This window comes from Penicillium atrosanguineum (assembly GCF_028827265.1).
Source record: "Penicillium atrosanguineum strain IBT 20685 chromosome Unknown utg000002l_segment0_segment0, whole genome shotgun sequence".
NCBI lineage: Eukaryota > Fungi > Ascomycota > Eurotiomycetes > Eurotiales > Aspergillaceae > Penicillium > Penicillium atrosanguineum.
In genome coordinates, this window is record NW_026623134.1 from 1,703,908 (window position 1) to 1,726,228 (window position 22,321).

At 50.7% G+C, this 22,321-nt stretch overlaps 9 protein-coding genes across 9 annotated transcripts; 7 read left to right on the plus strand and 2 right to left on the minus strand.

The window, feature by feature from the left end:
• Positions 1 to 53: 53 nt before the first annotated feature.
• N7443_002397 (putative C6 transcription factor (NirA)) lies at positions 54 to 2,871 on the plus strand (the record flags this gene model as incomplete). Its single annotated transcript, XM_056882453.1, has 5 exons — positions 54 to 137; positions 194 to 248; positions 300 to 1,263; positions 1,315 to 1,683; positions 1,737 to 2,871. 5 exons carry the CDS (start codon positions 54 to 56, stop codon positions 2,869 to 2,871), a joined length of 2,607 nt encoding a protein of 868 aa, XP_056744294.1.
• Positions 2,872 to 3,603: 732 nt separating this feature from the next.
• Positions 3,604 to 5,017, minus strand: N7443_002398 (serine/threonine-protein phosphatase; the record flags this gene model as incomplete). The annotated part of the gene is made up of 3 exons (XM_056882454.1): positions 3,604 to 3,606; positions 3,668 to 4,943; positions 5,001 to 5,017. The coding sequence occupies 3 exons, from the start codon at positions 5,015 to 5,017 to the stop codon at positions 3,604 to 3,606; spliced, it is 1,296 nt and encodes a 431-aa protein (XP_056744295.1).
• A 517-nt stretch (positions 5,018 to 5,534) lies between these two features.
• Positions 5,535 to 5,963, plus strand: N7443_002399 (uncharacterized protein; the record flags this gene model as incomplete). The annotated part of the gene is made up of 1 exon (XM_056882455.1): positions 5,535 to 5,963. One exon carries the CDS (start codon positions 5,535 to 5,537, stop codon positions 5,961 to 5,963), a length of 429 nt encoding a protein of 142 aa, XP_056744296.1.
• A 366-nt stretch (positions 5,964 to 6,329) lies between these two features.
• Positions 6,330 to 7,681, plus strand: alg3 (dolichyl-P-Man:Man(5)GlcNAc(2)-PP-dolichol alpha-1,3-mannosyltransferase; the record flags this gene model as incomplete). The annotated part of the gene is made up of 3 exons (XM_056882456.1): positions 6,330 to 6,450; positions 6,504 to 7,027; positions 7,085 to 7,681. The coding sequence occupies 3 exons, from the start codon at positions 6,330 to 6,332 to the stop codon at positions 7,679 to 7,681; spliced, it is 1,242 nt and encodes a 413-aa protein (XP_056744297.1).
• Positions 7,682 to 7,726: 45 nt separating this feature from the next.
• N7443_002401 (putative eukaryotic translation initiation factor eIF1a-like protein) lies at positions 7,727 to 8,213 on the minus strand (the record flags this gene model as incomplete). The annotated part of the gene is made up of 2 exons (XM_056882457.1): positions 7,727 to 7,835; positions 7,903 to 8,213. The coding sequence occupies 2 exons, from the start codon at positions 8,211 to 8,213 to the stop codon at positions 7,727 to 7,729; spliced, it is 420 nt and encodes a 139-aa protein (XP_056744298.1).
• Positions 8,214 to 8,628: 415 nt separating this feature from the next.
• Positions 8,629 to 10,125, plus strand: N7443_002402 (putative MFS efflux transporter; the record flags this gene model as incomplete). Its single annotated transcript, XM_056882458.1, has 1 exon — positions 8,629 to 10,125. One exon carries the CDS (start codon positions 8,629 to 8,631, stop codon positions 10,123 to 10,125), a length of 1,497 nt encoding a protein of 498 aa, XP_056744299.1.
• Positions 10,126 to 10,918: 793 nt separating this feature from the next.
• Positions 10,919 to 14,730, plus strand: pkcA (protein kinase c; the record flags this gene model as incomplete). The annotated part of the gene is made up of 10 exons (XM_056882459.1): positions 10,919 to 11,333; positions 11,434 to 11,700; positions 11,762 to 12,334; positions 12,390 to 12,785; positions 12,849 to 13,117; positions 13,154 to 13,274; positions 13,327 to 13,888; positions 13,944 to 14,145; positions 14,205 to 14,610; positions 14,669 to 14,730. The coding sequence occupies 10 exons, from the start codon at positions 10,919 to 10,921 to the stop codon at positions 14,728 to 14,730; spliced, it is 3,273 nt and encodes a 1,090-aa protein (XP_056744300.1).
• Positions 14,731 to 15,584: 854 nt separating this feature from the next.
• N7443_002404 (uncharacterized protein) lies at positions 15,585 to 17,714 on the plus strand (the record flags this gene model as incomplete). Its single annotated transcript, XM_056882460.1, has 2 exons — positions 15,585 to 15,665; positions 15,879 to 17,714. The coding sequence occupies 2 exons, from the start codon at positions 15,585 to 15,587 to the stop codon at positions 17,712 to 17,714; spliced, it is 1,917 nt and encodes a 638-aa protein (XP_056744301.1).
• A 453-nt stretch (positions 17,715 to 18,167) lies between these two features.
• N7443_002405 (tubulin-specific chaperone D) lies at positions 18,168 to 21,993 on the plus strand (the record flags this gene model as incomplete). Its single annotated transcript, XM_056882461.1, has 5 exons — positions 18,168 to 18,338; positions 18,407 to 20,912; positions 20,966 to 21,239; positions 21,295 to 21,802; positions 21,859 to 21,993. The coding sequence occupies 5 exons, from the start codon at positions 18,168 to 18,170 to the stop codon at positions 21,991 to 21,993; spliced, it is 3,594 nt and encodes a 1,197-aa protein (XP_056744302.1).
• Positions 21,994 to 22,321: the final 328 nt, after the last annotated feature.

Below are 22,321 nucleotides of genomic sequence, written 5' to 3' on the forward strand. Positions count from 1 at the left end.
TCCGCGGAAAAAGATCTTGCGAATACTGAATCCCCCACCTATAGCTGTCTACCATGGCGGATCGCGATGCTCCCTCGGGCCCCAAAAGGCGCTGTGTCAGCACGGCCTGCATCGCCTGTCGCAGACGGAAATCCAAGGTAAGACCTTCTACCGAGGTCTTGATATTGGCGCCACTAACAACTTGTTTTAATAGTGTGATGGAAACTTACCTAGCTGTGCTGCCTGTTCCTCGGTCTACCATACACCATGTTCGTATATTAACTCCGAAAGTGGCTCCCGCTTACTGACTTCAATTCCAGGCATATATGATCCAAGCTCAGATCACCGCCGTAAAGGAGCGTATAGGAAAGATAACGATACATTACGCACTAAGCATACAACCCTGCAGACTTTGGTCCAGGCTTTATTAAACTATGAGGAAGAAGACGATGCCATTGACTTGGTGCGCCAAATTCGCTCCTGTGACAGTCTCGAAGATGTCGCAAAGTCACTCGTTGCCCGGCAAAAGGGCCTCCTCTCTACAGGCTCAAAGGCCCCAGAGCAAACGGCCGATGAGAGTCCAGAACCAGTGGACCAGTTCGAGACCGAACTGTCTGGAAAGATGAGTGAGCTCATGTTAGATGGGTCTCGCAAATTCATCGGAGGCACGTCTAACCTCATTTTCCTTCCACCCGGATCCGAGCTACATGAGTCAGCTTCAATGGCCGATGTCCCATTGAGTCCGACCAGTGATGCACAGTCAGTAATACGCTGGACACAAGTCACAGACGATGCATCACTGATTGGCCATCTCGTGACAATGTACTTCACATGGCACTATCCATTCTTCACCATTCTGGCTAAAGATTTGTTCTATCGAGACTACATCCGGGGCGTACCAAGTCCATATTGCTCATCCTTGCTGGTCAACTCGATGCTGGCTCTCGGCTGCCACTTCAGCTCATGGCAAGGAGCCTTTTCAGATCCCCAGAATGCTGCAACGGCGGGTGATCATTTCTTCAAAGAGGCCAAGCGGCTAATTCTGGAAAATGACGAACATGAAAACTCGAAGCTTTGCACGGTCCAGGCCTTTGCACTCATGTCTGTGCGGGAAGCGGGCTGCGGCCGCGAGGGTAAGGGCTGGGTCTATAGCGGTCTTAGTTTCCGCATGGCGTTCGACCTTGGGTTGAATGTCGATGCGGCCAACCTTGGTGCGCACAACCTCAGTGACGAAGAAGTCGATGCTCGTCGCATTACGTTCTGGGGTTGCTTCCTCATTGACAAGTATGTGGACCTGTGGTTATGCGCTGATGAACGTTGGCTGACGAAACATAGGTGCTGGTCGAACTATCTCGGTCGTCAGCCTCAACTTACCTCATCTAATACCAATGTGCCCAAATTCGACGTTCTGCCAAAGGAAGAAATGGAAGCCTGGGCGTCGTACAGCGATAGCGGCGCAGGCCAGGATAATGTACAGCCTTCGCGAACCAGAGCTGTTGCACTGCAATTATCAAAATTATGCGAGATCAGTGGTGATCTTCTCGTGTTCTTCTATCATCCATCCGAGTTGGAAAAATCACAGCAGAAGCAATCGGAGCTGAAGAAACTCAGTGACGTTCACACACGCCTTGAAGCATGGAAAAAAGAACTTCCCAAGGAGCTCGAACCTAAGGAGGGGCAACTTCCCCAGGTCCTCGTCATGCAGTAAGTAGAGCCTTGAAGAGGACGTTGGCGAATCGAAATTAATTCTGTCACAGCATGTTTAATCAACTCCTTCTCATTCACCTCTACCGGCCGTTCTTAAAATACAACAAGACTAACACTCCATTACCTTCACACGTATCGCCACGCAAGATCTGCACACAGGCTGCCTCGGCGATCTCAAAGTTGATGCGAATGTACAAACGCACCTACGGCCTCAAACAGATCTGTAATATCGTCGTTTACATAGCTCACACTGCATGCACTATCCACCTCCTCAACCTGCCCGAGAAGAACGCCCAACGGGATATCATTCACGGCCTCAAAAACCTCGAAGAAATGGCCGAAGCTTGGCTCTGTGCTCGTCGAACATTACGCATTCTCGATATTTCTGCCAACAAATGGCAAGTCGAGTTGCCTTCCGAAGCCAGCGCTCTCTTCGAGCGTACCCATGCGAAATGGGGCTCATGGGGCTCATGGGATCAAGCGACATCTCCGTCTACCTCCGCCGAATCTCCAATTACTCACGCAGCATTACAATCTAGCGTCACCAGTCCGAGCCGCTTTTCCCCCTCTACAAATTCAACCCCTGCTCAGCGCACAGAACATATCCCTCCTAACTCCCTTCCCGTTATGGGCGTCTCCAAGGGCCCTCAATACCCCCCTGCAATCAGTTCAATGGCCCCGATGCAGGCCGCGCAGCGTCAAGCAGGGCCAAGACCTGATTTTGCGCCACCAGAGCCGACATATCTCTGCCCAATATCACAAGTCCAGTATCAAATGCCAGCACTTGCATCTTCCGGCCCATCCACCCATCCCAGTCCAAATACCTGGTACGATACATCCAGTGCCCCAGTCGCAACCCGCAATACAACTCCGAGATCAACCGCATCACCCGTCAGCGGATTCGATGGCACTGAAAACCTAGTCGAACAGAGCCAAGACTGGTGGAGCCGAAATGCCACGGCGTTAGGGTTGGGCATGGATAATTGGGGTGGACCGTGGAGTCCAGATCTCTCCAACTCCCATCTCCGGTATGAAAATAATCCTAGCCAGTTTATGCCAATGGGTCAGCATCCCAGTCCTGGCTCTGTTTCTGAATATCAGCCGCATGTTGGCATGCCGATGCCGAATATGAGCTCTCCGGTGGAGAGTCATGGGACACCCGGATTTGAGGAGCGCTGGCAATGAGAGATGCACATACATTTACACATTTTGATCTTGTACATACCTCAAACGGGTAATTATTTCTTGTGATCAAGCTATACAGGGTCTTTCGTTTTTTTTTTTTTTTTCTTCTCTTTTTTCATTCCATGATACCAGAGCCTTGAGTTAGACTGTATTCCGGAGCAGGTGTGTCTTGTTGTTCTAAATAGATTCGAATGGGAATTTCAAACTTTCATCGGCACCAAGTAATCTAATTTAGTAATGCCTGTGGTGAAATAGTACGTGAATTAGTTGGAGTGCGGTAGATTCACCCGGCCGGAGGAAGAAATGCAACGAACTTGAAGAGGGAGAAGCTGGTCCTCGCTAGACGTCCCTGTTGGAGTTGGCGAAGCAAAAAGACCTCCGTGCCTCTAAATCTACGTGAGAGCTCTACTGACAAGAAGGTATAGCGCCAGACTTTGAATTCTCTATCAAGAGTTCACTATGAGAGCATATGGAGTGCCTTTTAAAATTGAATTACAGCTACGACTTGCAATTGTTAACAGATACTAGAAACTAGAATCGGTTTTACCGTCAACAGGATTGAACCGAGTCATGGAAAGTGAAATTGGAAATAAGATAATCAAGTGAAATATCCATCATCAATGATCATTAGATTCGCAGCAGATACATAAACACCAAGACACGAAATGCTGGGCCAATCAAAGGGCTTCAAGAACCGTATAGACGAGACAGAAAGGCATGCAGTGGGTGGTATCACTAAAGTAGCCGTCAGTTGGAGACCAAATATTAGAACCGGTGTTCGAAGTATAGCACTCACCAGGAAATAATCAGCGACGGGCTTCTTTGCAGGCATGCCCCTTGTATCCTGGGCCGCGGCCTCAAAGACACGGTATCTCCTCCCAGGACTGATAACTGTATTGGCGTCCGTAACGCCATTGCTCCGACCGTATTCTCCATTGCTGCGTGCCACACAGCCCCCGTTACTAGCATCTTCGCCGAGCTCCAGGATCGCAGCAACGTTGCCGCATCGGTAGCAGTAGTTCGGAGCAGACCACACCGTGACGATGCCGCCATCGAACATCTCCTTATAACCTTCCATAACAAGCTGATGAGCGCGCGCAACCAGAGATAGTCCGTTGAGGTGATTGAACTGCTTGACGATATCACTACCAAAGAGGAATCCAGCGCCTCGCGGGCTCAGACCCCACCCTTCGATCTCGTCAGGATCAGACCAGAGAAGATCGCACATGGCGCCCTCATGGGGCACTTCTTGTTTGCGATCGATCAGTCGGATCTTGTCCACGGAATCTATCAGTGGCGATAATCCACCGTGCACACAGAGTACAGCGCCTGTGCGACTAGTTGTGGCGCTTCCGTTACCGTCCCCACTCGCGCCTGTGCCGGGCGCACCCGTCCGAGATGGAGTGGCCTGACCCGGCGCAGCGGAGATATCCCGTGGTGGTGATATAGCGCGCGAGTCTGTGGATGTATCGGAGGAGGTGCGCTGTCGCTGGCGGTATGTGCTGAATGTGACTTCGCCTTGTGAATTCAGGACTTCAGTCTCCAGCTCGCCATCATCAATCGGCAGGGATGATTGTGTTGTCTCATTAGCGTAGGATGTGGTAGGCTCGAGGCCTGAGCTGGCGCCGAGCACGATCGCGCCCAATGCCAGGTAGTCGAACACTTCGCAGCAGTATCGCCAGACGTTGGCGCTGCCGTACTTTCGAATGCACTCATCGTAGAATCCGTAGACTGTTGTGATCTGTCGCGACTCGTGGTTGCCGCGGATGAGGGTAATGCGATCGGGATAGCGCACTTTGAGACAGAGAAGGAGGAGGAAGGATTCGAGGGAATAGAACCCGCGGTCGACGAAATCGCCCATGAATAGGTAATTGGTATCGGGGACGTCGCCGCCGACTCGGAACAATTCCATCAGGTCATGAAATTGTCCATGGATATCACCGCAGATGGTGACTGGTGCATCGACGGACACGACATTGCCCTCTTCGATTAAGAGCTCACGCGCCTTGTAGCACAATTCGCGCACCTGTGATTCGGGGATCAGGCGGCAGGCCCGCAGCTGCTCGATCGCCCTGGAGAAAACGTGTTAGTGACCAGACAAGCAGAGTTCTCAAGGGCAGGCGCTGTACCGGTCGAGGTCGCTCATGGTGAATGAGGAGCGGGATGGGGGGTGGAGAGGGAGAGGGAGAGGGGAGAGGGAGCAGGGGTGGTGGGAGAGAGAGAGTCCCCCCAAGGAGACGGGGACAAAGATCAGATGGTCAAGTCAGAGTATGAAAGGTATAGACCCATCATTGCGAACAAGCAGAGCACGCGAGACGTAAAAAGGCGGAGTGAAGCGTCTAACTGACTCTGCGCGACCGAAGATCCAATCACGACGGAGGAAGATAAGATTAGAAGATCGGATGGCACCAGAACCTTCAATCTTTGCTCCTCCAACCCTCCACTGACCCCGGATTCTCGCTGCTCGCTTGTTTTCGGGTATTGGCATTGAATCAATTGGCCTCTGGATCCTATCCTATTCACCCTTCGGTCTCTCCGTCCCCGCCCTGGGTCTTTCGATGGCCAGGTAAAAAAAGAACGAAGACGGCCACGCCCACCCTCCTTCAATACGCTCCAACCCTGAACCTCCTCCACTCTCTACGCGAATCATACATCTCGTCACAATGCCACCGCATCTTCATCCCCGGTCGCGGTCAACAACCGGCCTGTTCGCCGGCACCCTGCTGGCGTCGCTGCTGGTCGTCGGCATCCCGCACGTCTTTCCCTGTCCGTCCCCGCGACGTACCTTCGCCGACTCAGAAATGATCATCGCAGCCGACGGGCAACAAGTACCACGAATTCGGCGCCGGCGGAGGAAAGATGCTGAAATGGGGGCAGATGCGCCTCTGCCCAGCCTCCCGACACCTTCCGGGGCCGTGGACGAGGAAGTGTCTACCTTCTTCCAGATGGAGGAGGAAGCTGAGAAGCTTGCACAGGTTGGCCACGAGTGCCCGGTCCCAAAGCCCAAAGGTGTTCTCGGTCAGTTGCTTGGATTTCGCGATGCGCCAAGCCAGCAGCACCGGACAGTGGGATCGTCTGATGGAGGCCACTAAAGCCCAATGATAGGTTCCGTGTCTTCGCTCAACTTCGTTTCATTTGTTTACGGCATAACTCTTTTTCTTCTCTTGTTTAATGATACCATGGAATTGGCAGTGTGGGTGGATTGAGTCGGATACAGTGGTTGTTGGGACGCTTGGAAAGACGTGCTAGACGTGTCACCGCGAGCCCCAGGTCCTCATCATGTATAAAATGTATAAAAAGGAAACCATCACCGAAATCAAGATCAATTTTAAAAATAAGATATATTTACCCACCACTATGAAACTGTCAAGTAGACTGGCGTGCTTGCGCGTCACACTTTAAACAGTGAAGCGGCTCCTCGGGCCACATTGATCTTCTCCGTCAACCAACGCGCCGCAATGGCATGGAGAGCATTCATACGCAACGTGCTGACCCATCCACGGCACACTCAATGGATCATCCCCCTCCTTGTCCTTGGAGATGCAGTCCTCTGCGCCCTGATAATCTGGAAGATCTCCTGTAAGCCAGCGTCCCGTCCCGTTCAGACAAGCCCCAGCTAATCGTATCCGCAGACACCGAGATCGACTGGTCAACCTATATGCAGCAGGTATCCCTGTACATATCCGGCGAACGCGACTATACCGCCATCAAGGGCTCGACAGGTCCCCTTGTTTACCCCGCCGCGCATGTCTACATCTACACCTTCCTCTACCACCTTACCAATGAAGGTCGCGATATCCTCCTCGGCCAGATCCTCTTTGCCGCTCTATACCTGGCCACCTTGATTGTGGTTATGGCTTGTTATAGGCAGGTCGGAGCTCCGCCGTACCTCTTCCCGCTCCTGGTCTTGTCCAAGCGTCTTCATAGCATCTTCATGCTGCGCATGTTCAATGATGGCGTCGCGACTTTTGTCATGTGGATTGCGATCTATTGTTTTATGAAGCGCAAATGGGATGCTGGTGTCGCGGCATGGTCTTTTGGTATCGGTATCAAGATGACCTTGGTATTGCTCGCTCCGGCTGTTGGCATCATCCTGCTACTTAGCGTGGGATTGGCGCGAAGTGTTCGGCTTGGTCTTCTGGCCGCTCTCATCCAGGTAAGACCATGTTTCTTGCCTTAAAGAAAACTACATACTAACGGTATGAAATATCAGGTCCTGCTCGCTTTTCCTTTCCTCCAAACCAACCCGATTGGCTACGTTTCCAAGTCCTTTGAGCTGTCTCGGCAGTTCTTGTTTAAATGGACGGTGAACTGGAGATTTATAGGCGAAGAGACTTTTCTTTCCAGAGAATTTTCTTTGGCTTTGCTAGTATTGCACGTCTCTCTGCTTGCTATCTTCGCTTTCGTATGGGTGAAACCATCAGGAACCAACATGTTCCGCTTCCTTCAAAACGTAATTCGAGGTCGCCAACCAACGGAGACCCTTTCGAAAGGCTATATCTTGGCCTCGATTCTGAGCTCCCTGGTCACTGGCTTACTATGCGCAAGATCCATGCATTACCAGTTCTACGCCTATCTGGCGTGGGCCACTCCGGTCGTTCTCTGGCTTGGTCGAGTCCATCCAGTTCTCATCATAAGTGGCTGGGCGATGCAGGAGTGGGCTTGGAATGTTTTCCCCAGTACCGACCTCAGTTCAAAGCTTGTGGTCTCCGTCCTCATTTTGCAGGTCATTGGTATCTGGTTCGGGCTGAACAAAACCGATACCGAGCGTGGGGGAGTCGCTGGGGGTAGGACAGCACGCCCACAATAAAGGGCGGCGTGGTTTCAGCTCACGTTATGATTGTCAAAGATTCAATCAGGCATCGGATTCTTCATCCGATGAAGGCATCTTGCCAACCCGAGATTCTTCCTCCTCGCTGTCGGAATCGGCGGCGACAACAGCCTGCTTGGGGAATTCCTTCGGCCTGTAAGTAGAGATAGATTAGCACACCAATCAATTAGATTCCGTGAGCAAACTTCGGAGTTTCCTACCAGAAAGAAGCCTTTCGCCAGGCCTTCTCGTCCCGCACGATGTTGATAATGTCTCCGCCGATCTTGTTTTCCCGTTCCTCCGACGTAGAGGTGTCAACTACCACGAAAGACCCGCGCTTGATCCAGAAAGTCGACCGGAAGCGAGCAGGTAGTTCGACCAGCATCTGCTTCTTGTCCGGCTGCTCAATGAGGTAAATGTTGTTGCCGGTGGCCTTGATTGCACGTGCGATCAGGTGTGTGTCGGCGAGTTCGTCCGGAGGGAACATGGTTTCTTCGGCCGTAGCCAAGACCTTGCGGCGAGGAGGAGCCATCTTCAATTCGTAGGTCGATTGAATGCTTGAAGAAGAGCGTGGTAGAAAAGCAATGGCTCACAAGGTGGATTGTGTGGGAGAAATTTTGAGCTTATCGGCGGGGCTCTCTCCGCACTACTTTCCGCGTTACCGCAGTTGATGACAAAAGACCACCCCCCGGTTGCCTCCACAGCGCCACGAAGTAGATTTATTTGAGGGGTTCGTGGGTGTCATAGGTCTGCGGAGAGGCGGTACTGCTCCAATACGGCAAGCATCCGACATTGGCCTCTTTCTTGATTATCAATTGCAAGGGGAGCTCATTGGATCTACACTGTTCCTTCATAAAGCCAGCTTGCTTTCTACCGCTAGCTATTCTACTTACCATACCATTTTCTTCATCCTTGCAATCTCTTGAGATCTGTTCGAACCTTTCACAATGGCACTTTCGAATTTGGAGGCTTTCCTAGAGATCGAAAGCTCCCCACATGTCTCTACTCCACCACCCGCAGTACAGAAGAGCAATCAAGGCATTGCACAGCATCCGTCAGAATACGAACTCAGCGAAATCTCGCCGCAAAAGTCATCTCAGTTGCCTTCCGGTACGGTGGCACAACCGCCTACGGGTTCATCACCGCCCACGCCTAGCGTACTGGAGAACCACTCACCAGAGGCCAGTGAAGACGATGCCGCAGAATGGGCTCCAGACCGCACGTCGGCCTCATGGAAAACCAAATGGCGGCTATTGAGCTGCTGCCTGATGAATTTCGGTAGTGGCATGAACGATAGTGCCCCCGGTGCCTTGATCCCATACATCGAGAAGCATTATAGCATTGGGTATGCGGTGGTCTCGCTTATCTTCGTCGCCAATGCCTTGGGATTCATTTCTGCGGCACCTGTCACTCATACTATTGAGAACAAGTTTGGTCGCTCGAAGAGCTATGCCTTCGCCATGTCTGTTTTGGCTATCAGCTATATCGTGATCATCTGCCAGCCCCCGTTCCCTGTTGTCGTGGTCTGCTTCTTCCCACTCGGCTTTGGCATTGCGCTTAGCCTGGCTCTTAGCAACTTCTATTGTGCCAACTTGGCCAATTCCACCACGGCCCTGAGCTGTTTCCATGGCAGCTATGGTCTAGGTGGCACAGTGGCCCCGTTGTTTGCAACCGCCATGGTTTCACATGGGATCCGTTGGTCGTTCTTTTACGCAGTCTCGTTGGCATTTTCTCTCATTAACCTGGGTTACACCACGTGGGCATTCTTCAACTATGAGAATGAAACGCCGGTAGAGCCGCAAAGAGCGCTGCAGCCTACTGCTTCCCGTCCCGAGGGTGCTGGTGAAACCCGAACCCGAGCGCAGCTCTTTAAGAAAGCCATCCGGAACCGCACCACGCTCCTTGGTGCCTTGTTCATCTTCGCCTACCAGGGTGCAGAGGTCTCCGTATCTGGCTGGATCGTTTCTTTCCTAATCAGTTATCGACATGGGGACCCTTCCCGGGTCGGATACGTCAGTGCAGGTTTCTGGGCTGGCATCACCGTCGGCCGATTCCTGTTGACACACCCCGCAGCCAAGGTAGGACATAGGATCGCCGTGGTTGCAATGATAGCGGGTGCCGTCGCTTTCCAGTTGTTGACCTGGTTAGTTCCAAATGTCATTGGAGAAGCAGTGTCAGTGGCCATCTTGGGTCTTTTGTTGGGTCCGGTTTACCCATCTGCCACAGCCGTCTTCACCAAATTGCTGCCACGCAGCATGCATATTTCCAGTCTGAGTTTCATCAGTGCCCTTGGGAGCAGTGGAGGTGCGTTCTCGCCTTTTGTGACTGGTATTTTGGCACAGAACGTGGGAACAATGGTGCTGCATCCAATCTGTATTGGGTTGTATGGAGTGATGGCGACTAGTTGGTTATTGCTGCCGAAGATCTCGAAGAGATCGGAATAAGATTGATATAATTCGCGATATTTTACAGCCGAGCAGGGATTGGAAAAGGGCAGTGTTGCAGGGCTGTGTTTGCTTACGGGCTCGGAAGATTGGGTACTTATACTTGGAGCCCCTCCAAATGGTCTAGACCGGAAACTCAAAGCAGGTCGATGAATTTGTAGTGCGCAACGTCCATATCAAATTCTTGCCAGGCAGAATTATCTCCTTTACGAGGAAGTAGCTGTTCTCGCTAAAGGACGTTTTTATAAGCTTATCGGAATTTTAGTCACCACATCCATTCCCAATTCACCGGTTCTACGGGAGGTGTAGCAGACACGTGCCCACAAAAGAATCGGAACCGTACAAAAACCGGTGGACAAGTCATGCAGTGGAAAGAATGTGTGCGATGTAACGGAGGCGATCAGCAACTCGGCCCCTCCACGTAAGGGGAATCACACACTAGGATGGACTTCAGCATGTACCGTTCCATGTATTCACGCTAATTAGGCCCCCGCCGAGGGCATCCCTCGTCGAGAATGAGATCATCCCGGGGGTGAGGAGTGTCTCAGAAAGGGCTGCCCGCACGTGTAGATGTCATTGTAGACTTTGCCACAAACACTGTTCCTTAATATTTCCTTTTTCCGTGCTTATCTTGTGTGGCCCGATCCTCTCGCATTTTCCGAAGTGGCCTACCCTCTACCGTTGCCCCCTCCCCTGTCAACAAGAGCCCCGCGAAACCCTTTCCCTCCTCCACCTCCCCCGTCTTGCTTTGTCCACCACAGCCCACCCCCCAACCCCGACCTGCCTGCCCATCATGGACGGCGACGAGGTTATTGCCTCGGTCTACCGAAAGATCGAGCGGGAGAAGGCCCTCATCGCCGCCGCTAGTAATATGCGGCAGTCCACCGACAACCCATCCGTGCAACAACGTGTCGATGCCAGCATCCGCGATGGCCGCAAAAATATCGCTTACCTCGAAGAAAAGATGCGAGAGCTTCAGGTCCGTTATACGTCGAATGAGGGTGGCTCGCCCCATGGTCAGCGTCACGCGCCCGGCTCTGGTCCTCTTCCCCCGCCTAAGGACGGCAGCGGATACTTGGGCGATGGCGATGGTGATGCGTACGGATACACTCAGGGAGGCACCGGCTCGATGCCTTCCGGTGCCCCATTCCCTGACCCGCGCCCCTACGCTCCGATTCCTAAGGCGCGGCCCAACTATACAAAGCTTGGTACGTTCGGTTGATCCATATCGTCCTGATTCGGACTACATCGCTCTACATCGCGGATATTTTTGACCCATTGGAATGCTGACTGACATGAATGTCTCAGATCTTATCAAGTATGACACTCAGTACCTCGGCCCGAAGATTCAGCTCATGCTGTCTCAGCTCGAGTTCAAGCTGAGTGTGGAGAAGCAATACAAGGCTGGTATCGAGAAAATGGTCCGCTTGTACCAGGATGAGGGCGATCGGAAGAGTCGCGCCGATGCGGAGGGTCGTCGCATTGAGAGTAACCAAAAGATCCAGCTGCTCAAGCAGGCGCTGAAGCGATACGAGGATCTTCACGTTGATATTGAATCTTCCGATGCTAATGATGGTATGTCAGAATATCCCCTTTGATGACGATCGGGCTTTGTCGGAGACTAATCATGATACAGACGAGAGTCTTAGCAGTCCGAACATGCGCAAGCCGTTGACCGGTCTTCTTACTATGCGCATCCATGCGGTGAAGGATGTCGATCACGCCGCCAGCTCCCGTTTCTCTCGTGGCCCCGAGACATATGTCATTGTCAAGGTGGAAGATACAATCAAGGCGAGGACGAAAGCGACTCGGAACGATAAATGGCTGGACGAGTCGTTCTCCATCGACATTGATAAGGCGAACGAGATCGAGCTTACCGTCTACGACAAATCTGGAGATCGTCCCACCCCTATCGGTATGCTGTGGGTGCGTATCTCCGATATTGCGGAGGAGATGCGTCGCAAGAAGATTGAGACGGAGTTGAACGCTTCTGGATGGGTGTCTGCCGACAAGATGGAAAACTCCGGTGGCAATAGATCCGATCACCCCGGTGCCCCCCAAGGCTCCTCTCAAGGTGCTAGCTACGGAGGAATGGGGCCCGCTTCAGGACCTCAGGGAGGAGACAACCCGAATGCACCCCCGACTGTGATGATCGATTCATGGTTTGCATTGGAGCCCTTTGGCCGTATTAACCTCTCAATGAGCTTTGGTAGGTTGCAAATCACCTATAGAGGCATCACGAAACATACTAACATACCATCTAGCCAAGCAACTCAAGGACCGTCGGCCCTTCGACATCGGTCTCAATCGCCAGGGTGCTGTGCGCCAGAAGAAGGAAGAGGTTCACGAGAAGCAGGGTCACAAATTCGTCACCCAGCAGTTCTACAACATCATGCGCTGCGCTCTGTGTGGAGAGTTCCTCAAGTACGCTACGGGCATGCAATGTGCGGACTGCAAGTATACCTGCCATCGCAAATGCTATCCCAAGGTGGTCACCAAATGTATCAGCAAAGCCAACTACGAGACCGACCCCGACGAGGAGAAGATCAACCACCGCATCCCTCACCGTTTCGAGGGCTTCTCCAATCTCTCCGCCAACTGGTGCTGCCACTGCGGTTACCTGCTTCCCTTCGGACGCAAGAATGCAAAGCGATGCACCGGTAAGCAAAAAGTCAAGATTCCGTTATTCTAGCTTAGCAGAACTAACACTTTTATGTCTTTAGAATGTGGACTTACTTCTCACGCTCATTGCACGCACCTCGTGCCCGATTTCTGTGGCATGTCGATGGAAGCGGCGAACCAGATCCTGGAGACCTTGATTCGCACGAAGCATCACATGAATTCAACTTCTGTCAGTTCTGGTCTCAGCAACCGTACCCTTCGACCAAGCGGTCCGCCGCAACCCCCGCAAGACAATGCCGCCCTCTCCTACCCCCAGAAACCTAAAGAAGGTCCCTATGGGGCACTTCCCAGACAACCCTCCGCAGAAGCGGTAAGCGCTGCGACTAACTCTTATATGACTCCACAGTCACCAACGGCTGCTCAACAGGCTGCCCGCCACCCATTGCCCCCGAAGTCACCTCCCGGGCCCGCGGCCGCGGCCGCTGCAGCGGCAACTGGCTTGCGTAGCCCTACACAGCAGACACCAAGTATGTACTCTCCGCGATGCGGTTTTTCTAGGTACTAACATTCGCGATTTAGCGGAAATGACTCGTCCTCCGGTGCAGGCTCAACAGCCTCCTTCTTCTCATGCTCACTATGACCCATCTGTCTATGCTAATTTCCAGAAACCTCCTCCGCCTCAGGCAATGCCCCAGCAGCCAGTTGGATCGCCTGCTCATTACGGCATGCCTCCGCCCCAGCAACAGATGCAGCCCATGCAACAACAGGTCGCTGTTCCCGTCAAGGAGGAGGCAGTTGCCAAGCCCCAGGCCCGCATTGGATTGGATCACTTCAATTTCCTTGCTGTGCTCGGTAAGGGTAACTTCGGAAAGGTCATGCTGGCTGAGACCAAGAGCACTCGCAAGCTGTACGCCATCAAGGTGCTGAAGAAGGAGTTCATTATCGAGAACGATGAGGTGGAGAGCACCAAGTCCGAGAAGCGTGTCTTCTTGATTGCCAACAAGGAGCGTCATCCATTCCTGCTTACCTTGCACGCCTGTTTCCAGACAGAGACTCGTGTTTACTTCGTCATGGAATACATCAGTGGTGGTGACCTGATGCTGCATATTCAGCGTGGCCAGTTCGGTTTGAAGAGGGCTCAGTAAGTTGTACTGATCTCGTTGTTTTGTAAATTTAGATGCTGACTGGACCATCAGGTTCTATGCTGCTGAGGTCTGCTTGGCTCTCAAGTATTTCCACGAGAACGGTGTCATTTACCGTGATCTGAAGCTGGACAACATTCTCTTGACTCTCGACGGTCACATCAAGATTGCCGATTACGGTCTCTGCAAGGAGAACATGTGGTACGGCTCCACGACTAGCACATTCTGTGGTACTCCCGAATTCATGGCCCCGGAGGTAAGTCTTTCTTGTTGAAACGTCTACATTTAAACTCAACTTGCTAACATCTTGTTCAGATTCTGCTCGATAAGAAGTATGGCCGCGCGGTCGATTGGTGGGCGTTCGGTGTCCTTATCTACCAGATGCTTTTGCAGCAGTCTCCCTTCCGTGGTGAGGACGAGGATGAAATCTACGATGCCATTCTTGCAGATGAGCCTCTCTACCCTATCCACATGCCTCGCGACTCGGTTTCCATTTTGCAGAAGCTGCTGACCCGGGAGCCCGAACTGCGTCTCGGATCCGGTCCTACTGATGCCCAGGAGGTCATGTCTCACGCCTTCTTCCGCAACATCAACTGGGATGACATATACCACAAGCGCGTTCCTCCTCCGTTCATCCCCTCCATTAGCAGCCCGACGGATACCAGCAACTTCGACCAGGAGTTCACTAGCGTTACTCCAGTCTTGACTCCCGTTCAGTCCGGTATGAATTCATTAGTTATCCAGTCCAAGCAGCTTTTGCTAACTTTCCATTTATCTAGTGCTATCACAAGCCATGCAGGAAGAATTCCGGGGCTTCTCCTACACTGCCGACTTTGCTTGATCTCGGGATATCTCATATAAAACGCTTTTTCTTGCTTAACCACCTGCCGCTGTCCGGCTGCGGGTCGAGTCGATATCGACTGCGCACATCGGGGTCGGACTTCCCCACGGTCGAGCTCGCTCGAGCTTCGGGTGCTTTCCGCTTTTCTCTCTTCAAATTGCTCTACATACCCATCGCAATTTTGTTTGGCTGCAAGCCGGCCTAGACGCCGCTACGAATCGCTTCGCTATGCATGCTTCGTTCGCCGAGTGACATGAGTAATGGAGCAACGACCTTGCTTTTGCTGTTGTATTTCTTTTTGCGTATTTAAATTGTTTTTATTTTTTCCCTTTTTACTGGCGAATCTTCGATGACTGTTCCACGCCATGCCAGGTCATGGGTGTTCGGGGACGCATTCTCGAGTGTGCGCAGGGTGGTTTATGATCGCATGAATGGGGACGAGGTGTTTTCTAAAAAGCATTGAATGATGGTTGATGGTTTCAAGTTTATGATGACTGCGCATTCTTGCGTGGGCTCGGCGCTGGGCCTTTGGGGCGTGTTTTGCAGTCATTTTGCTGGAGTGGATGAAATTCCCATGTGATCAGGAGATGCAAATACGAACTAATAATATTCTGCGCTATGAGTCCCTTGTAATGTGTGTTTATGCCTCTAATCGGGCTATCCTATTTGGGAAATGAAAGACCTCAGTTGTTTCCATGTAGATGAAAACATCACGTTCTCAATTGTTGGATATCGACTGTTTACTCTTCACTGTTTGGTCCCGATTCTTCTTCATTGCTATCCTCCCACCTTCTCGCTTTCACGTCTATTTTAATCTCTTCTTTGTTTACACTCTTCTTTCATTGAACCCAACCATGTTCAACCCGATTAATACTTTCCCAAGTCGAGTCCTCCCTGCGGGATTCCACTGCCACGACACATTTGCCTTCCTGTCGGTTGGTTAACCCCCGAGCTCTTTGTTAACAGGGATTCCGCCGCTTCTTTGTCTCCCGACTCGCTAGATTCGTCTTTCCTTCAGATTCCCCCGGCCTTCATTGAGTGGCTCCTCTCCTCTCTTGATGTCTCGCCGAAGCAAATTTTATGTACTTCATCTTCTGGAAACTCGCCTGGGTATCTTTTTCTGGAACACCTTGCAACACATCTTGCAGACGTCGAACGCAGAACTACCTCCGGCAGCTACCTCTAGCTTCCCAACGCCAACTACTGCAGATATCGTCAATTTTGACAATAGCGGTCGTCAAATCTTTTCAGCTCCCACGACCAATGCTGAGCATAGCTCATCCATCTCGTTCCCAGATTTTACACCCAAGTTTGATCGCATTCTTCCTACCTCCGGCTTCTCGACACCGACTACTTCTGAGATCATCAACTTTGACCGTTCCGGTCATCAGAATTTGACAGATTATACGCCCAGCATTTATCGTACCTCTTCTTTCTCCTTGTCAGCTTCTTTTACGTTGGTCGACTCGATGCCGCGCGAGCGATCTTCTCCAGTTGACAATGACTCCGATGCTCAGGCTGCACCGAGGCGTGTCAAGGCTGAGAAAATGAAGGCTGTAAAGATCAAGAGAGAAAAAGAGCCAGCTGGAGCTTTCACATTCTCTCTTACTCCTGAAGAAAAGACGCAGACTTCTTACAGTTCAGCTGAAACTCTCCAGTTTTCGTCCGTGAAGCGAGCTTTCACTATTGAGGATGACACCGGTACCCAGGGTGCAGCGAAGCGTGTTAAGAAAAGTCGAGCTCCAGTATACAGTTCTCCTCCACTTGGTCCATATCACAGTTCAACTGAAATACTGCGCGCTGCATCCGGCCGTAAGAAGCGCAACGCTCCTGAAGTCGATACCGAGATCAAAGATGAGGATGGTGAAGACATTTTCTACAGCCTCCGCTCCGAACTACCAAAGGCACAGCAGACCCCTGATTCAAAGAAAGAAAACCTGAAGCTTAGCAGTTCGACGTCGTCATACCTTACCTCCAGAAGGTCCAGAGATTTCTCTGAACAGGATTATCATGTCAATGATCCTTCTATCTACAGCGGCTCGAGCTCGGGAGAAGAAAATGAAAATCCATTTCTTGACCGTGAGGATCTTGAGGATATTCTCACCCGAGAAAAAGCCCGTCGGTTGGCTACAGCCGTGAAAGTCCCGGATGATAGCAACATGTCGGAGGAAGAAACAAACTTGTATCTCGGTCTAGCCCTTCGCGGAATCAAGCCAGTCATGTCTTTCACCTGGTCAAAAGATTTTAACACACTACCTGAATCGTTATTTGCTGTTCCAGATAACAGTGACTATCAGGAAGAGAGGTTGCCTTTCCACACTCACAAGGGCACCGATTTTGCGGCAATTCGAGCCTTTCGAGAGCTTCTTGAGGTTGGTGGTTTCGTCCGAGATTGCAGACTGCTCACTTTAGAGCCTCAAGTGGTAATCCGAAGGTCCGTTAAGAAATACGTTCGATGGGCGATTAGTGATGCAGCTTTGAGAGTCACGTCGAAGTCACTTCCTGTCCATGTCATCTACACACAGAAGTCAGACCAGATGGCCCTTTCTGCAGTCCACGGACTCTCTAAAAAGATGGAGTCCCTAGCTAACCGTCATCGGCAACTACATACTGAGTCATACAAGGGCAAGTTGTTAAGGGGTGCGAAGCGCCTAGCTAGCCGCGCTCGGTCAAAAGAGCTTGAACCCTTGCAGTACTGGCCTACACTTGTTGGTTTCCTCATTTGCGGGCCTATCTTGAGCATCGTGTCCCTTGATACAAATCCTAATTCCGTCACTTGGATCAAAGACTCAGAATCTCGAGTGAAATATCTCGGTCAGTTTGACATGTCGGAGGTGGATCAGGATGTCTGGAATTCACTCGCGATTGCAATTGCGGTAATCAGTATGAGGAAAACCATGTCAAGCCTGGCCGATACTTATGAGGGGCCCCTCATTCCTCGCCTTCGCCGTCATGGTGATGATACTGATGATGATGACTTGTAAGATTTTTAATGTAATCGGGCATATCTGCCTCTATATCTGTTATCAACTTAGCCATACCTTGAAAGACGGAAATGCCTGTGAGCTCAATTTTCTCATATATACCTATCTTTTCAAAACAACAATATTAATGCTAAACGCCCAAATACTACCCTTGCCCTACCCCTATCTTTTCTCAACATTTAGCTTTCATCCAATTGACGGATACATATTTAGATGTCAAAGTGTAACCTGCATAATTGTATGCTACCTATTAAAGCACGTGAAAGACAATCCAAAACATAGCATTTTATCAAATGTGAAATTTAGAAATAGAATTCAATAGTTAGTTACACCTCTGCCAGGTGATTTCAAATACCCCATATCGTGCTCTGTTGATGTCACATGACCCGTCCCGCCATTGACGCTTTTCCCGATCTTTCGAGCCTCAACAACAGCCAAACTCCAATCTCCGCGATGGATGCAGCCGATGATCGGGAAGTAAAACTTCAACGGGCATCCAGTGATCTGGTGACGGAGTTTTCGGCAAAGCTGCCATCGCTGCTGTGGAGAGCCCAAAATGGAATTCCTCTCCGTACCCCACGCAAATGGGCGCCAGTAGCCAAGACAGAGAAGCTTGTCAGCCTTGTACGCTCATTACTTTCTTACTGAAAATATCATTCAAATGAATCGTGGATGCTAATCGAATACGACAGCTCGAACCCTTTCAAGAATGGCCCCAGCTGCTAGACCCGCATCTTCACAAGCTTCTGCCTCCGTTAGTGGATGCTTTCCTGGCTTACTTGGTGAAGCACCGTGGCCAGTATGCTTCGAAGCCGGTGAAAAACTCACAGGGTGCTGCTCTATACCCGCTACCAAGAGCCATCTGCAGATTGCTGTATACTTTCTGCAAAGTCCGTGGTGTCAAGGTGATCAGTCGGTTCTTGAACAATGAGCCCAAGTATCTTGATTCGATGCTACGTGCTTTTATCGAATGGGACTCGGTTAGCAGCTCAGGCACAGCAGAGGATAATATAGATGATCAACCTCAGACCTTACAATGGGAAGAGCGTTATGTGATGCTAGTTTGGCTGTCGCATCTTCTTCTCGCGCCGTTCGACCTTTCTTCGCTGTCATCAGAGGATATTCCAGTTCCTTATGACAATTTGAAACAACTAGGCGATATTTCTCCACAGACCCCGATGCTTGCTAGGTCAGTCTTGTCGCTGGCGTTGCATTACATTAATACCTCCGGCAAGGAGCGCGAGGCAGGAACCGCTCTTCTGGCACGAATTATCCTGCGCGGGGACATGCAAAGACTCGGTCTTCTCACGTGTCTAACGGAATGGGCCTTTGCCACAGTTCAACCCAACGAGAACGCGGAAGCGCCATCTGTCTACTCCTGTATCGGCATTCTTTCTTTCATTGCCCGCCTAGCCGGCTCCGGTCAGGTTGAAGATTTTGCTCCTTTGCTTCAAAATGTCTTTGATCAAACACTCAGTGTCTCACAAGGACAATCAAAAGTATCTTCGATCATTCGGTCGTCTGCCCTGGCGAGAAAGACCGTGATCAAGATCCTCCGCAATATCGCGGTCATGGCCTTGTCGCTAAGCGAGCGGAAAGATAACAGCATGACGGATGATCAATTAACAAACATCCTAGAAGAGGTCATTGACCATTTCCTCGTCTCATTGGCGGACAAGGATACACCTGTGCGACTTGCTTCGAGCAAAGCTCTCAGTGTGATCACCTTAAAGTTGGATCTAGAAATGGGAGCTGAAATTATCGAAGCTGTCATTGGCTCACTGGGAGAGAACATTCTCTATGAAAAAGAGAACGGTTCTTTGGTGACGCCGTTAGAGGCACTCAAAACTGGCATTGAAACTTTCAAGCGCAATCTTAGCGCCGTGGATGCACAACGATGGCAGGGCCTAATTCTTACTCTATCCCATCTACTTTTCCGCCGTGCGCCTCCACTCCGGCAGCTTCCTGATATTCTTCATTCTCTTGTTTTGGGTCTCGTTTTCGAGCAGAGGTCATCCACAGGTAGTTCCGTGGGAACGGGCGTGCGAGATGCTGCCTGCTTTGGTGTCTGGGCCATATCTCGGAAGTACACAACTTCGGAACTGCAAGCATTGCCAGCGCAAGTCATCCCTTCCATTTCTGGGATTAGCGAGGTAGATGTTCTACAGAAGCTGGCTGTTGAACTCGTCTGCTCTGCTTGTGTGGACCCCTCTGGCAACATTCGACGCGGTGCTTCTGCCGCCTTGCAGGAGTTGATTGGCCGTCACCCAAACACCATCACCGAAGGTATTCCGCTGGTACAGATTGTCGACTACCATGCCGTTGCGCGACGCTCACGCGCTATGATTGACGTGGCGAAAGCAACAGCCTCTCTAGATTCCATGTACTGGAGTCCGCTTTTGGAGGCTTTGATGAACTGGCGAGGTATCGGTTCTCCTGACGCTGAGTCCAGGAGACAAGCAGCTAAGTCCATCGGGACATTGAGTGCACAGGAAAGTCTCAAGACGATGTCTGTGGTGTTGCAACGTCTCTTGCACAGACTTCCTTGTATCCCTCGAAATGATGTGGAGTCGCGACACGGCTGTCTCTTGTCTATTGCAGCTGCAATGGATGCTTTTATTTTTGAACTAGAAGCATCACCAGAGAAGAAGGAATCACTCGAAGGGAAAGAAATCTCTTCCCAGGTATCCAAGATATGGGACATCTTCGGATCTCCATCTGGCCCTACCGACAACGACCTGACTTTCCAGAATTCTCGCCCTGAATTGACAGCAGAGGCATCATCCTGTCTGATTGCCTCGCTTTCTCAGTCCACTGTCTCGGTCGGCCTTGACCGGCCCTCGGATGCAGTGCTCGATCGAGTCTTGCGCGTTCTTTCACTTTGTGTCTCCCGAAGCGACGATATCTCTATCGAAAGGTCGTCGAATGCTTTATCCACAATTTTCCCTGTCTTAACACCACTCAAGCAGCAGGAGACGGTGCAGGGATGGGTTTATCATCTGCATACTTCGTCAAGGTCACCAAGCGGTCGTGGCCAAATCCTAGCACTCGGTGCAGTCTTCAAACGACTTCAAGGATCAGATGATTTGCAAGACAGTATCATTAAAGAAGTACTTCGGTGCGCAGATAAGGAGGAATTGATTGAAAAGCGAGTAGCCGCGGTTAAATGTTTGGCCGCCAACATCTTGCCTTACACAAGTAGGTCCTTCTAGCTTTTGGCTACGGAAGACTAAAGACTAACAACTTATCAGCTCCTACAGAAATGATGGCCAATGGCGTGATTGACTTTCTCAACGACTACACGACGGACAGACGAGGCGACATCGGATCTCTAGTTCGAGTGGAAGCAATTCAAGCTGCAGGTATTATCTTACAGCAAGAATCTGGCCTAGCTTCACACTCAACAATAGTCCAAAACCTGGTCGGTTGCCTTTGTCGCCTCGCTTCTGAGAAGCTTGACAAGGTCAGACTACAAGCATGGCTCTGTTTACAAGGCTTCTGGGAATTTGCGGAGCTCCCAGTTGCGTTGAAGAGGTATTTGATCCTTGCTCATCTATGCAGCCAGTTCTAATGGAAGCAGTAAATATGATCACTTCAGCCACGTTTCGTCGCAAGAATACTTCGATCAATTGATCACACTATACAACGTCCAATGGTTACGACTGCCACTGCTACAGGGACTGGCAACTTCTACGGTCGCAGGTACTGAGGGTCTTATTCGGGCGTCTCGCTCAGCTTTGATCCAGTCTATCAATTCTTATGGCGCTACGCAGCGCCAGGCTGTCTTGGTTGAGATGTTACAAGTACTATCGACCATTCTGACTAATAACGTCCAAGATGATCGTTACGCGATTCCCACCATCGAGTTCGTTGCATTCCTGATAGACAGCTATGCTGTCGCTGGGGAGGAGCTCGATCCAATTTTCCGAAGTGTCTTCGTCCTGGTCCAAAAAGCACACTTCCGGTCATCGAACATCGCACGTTTGGAAGCTGGTGTCAAGGTTTATGGGGCCATGGCGAGGCTTGGGCCTTTGCGTAATGGTGTCTTGAAGAAAATGATTGGACTTTTAGTGCATCCTTTCCCAAGGGTATGTTTGTGTCAAGCGGTCTATTTGCGATGGAAGTTTGCTAACCTATATGCTAGATTCGGGCCAGCGCTGCAGACTACCTATTTACCGTGACGGACTCTGAGATGCTCAAGTATGAGGATTGGTCTGCACAGCCCAACCAATTAAAGGACAAGATGGAAAGTGTGAAGGTTGAGCTGGCTATTAAGTAGATCTGACTGGTCTCACGGATACAAGATTAAAACATAGAAATCAATTAATCAACAATCCTAACCATAATTCTGCGACAAAGTTGCAGTTTTTCAATGCGCAGAAAGAGAAGTATTTTGGTGAGAGATAGTCAAATTAATTCATGGGGTAATAAAATAGCTTATAGGAAAGGAGAAAAAGGAAAAAAGGAAAAAGAAAAAAAGAAAAAGATTTGCATCATCCGTGAATCGAACACGGGCCTCGTCGATGGCAACGACGAATTCTACCACTAGACCAATGATGCTAGTTAATATCTACTTGCAGGCAAAAGTATCTTATGGAGCAAGGCTT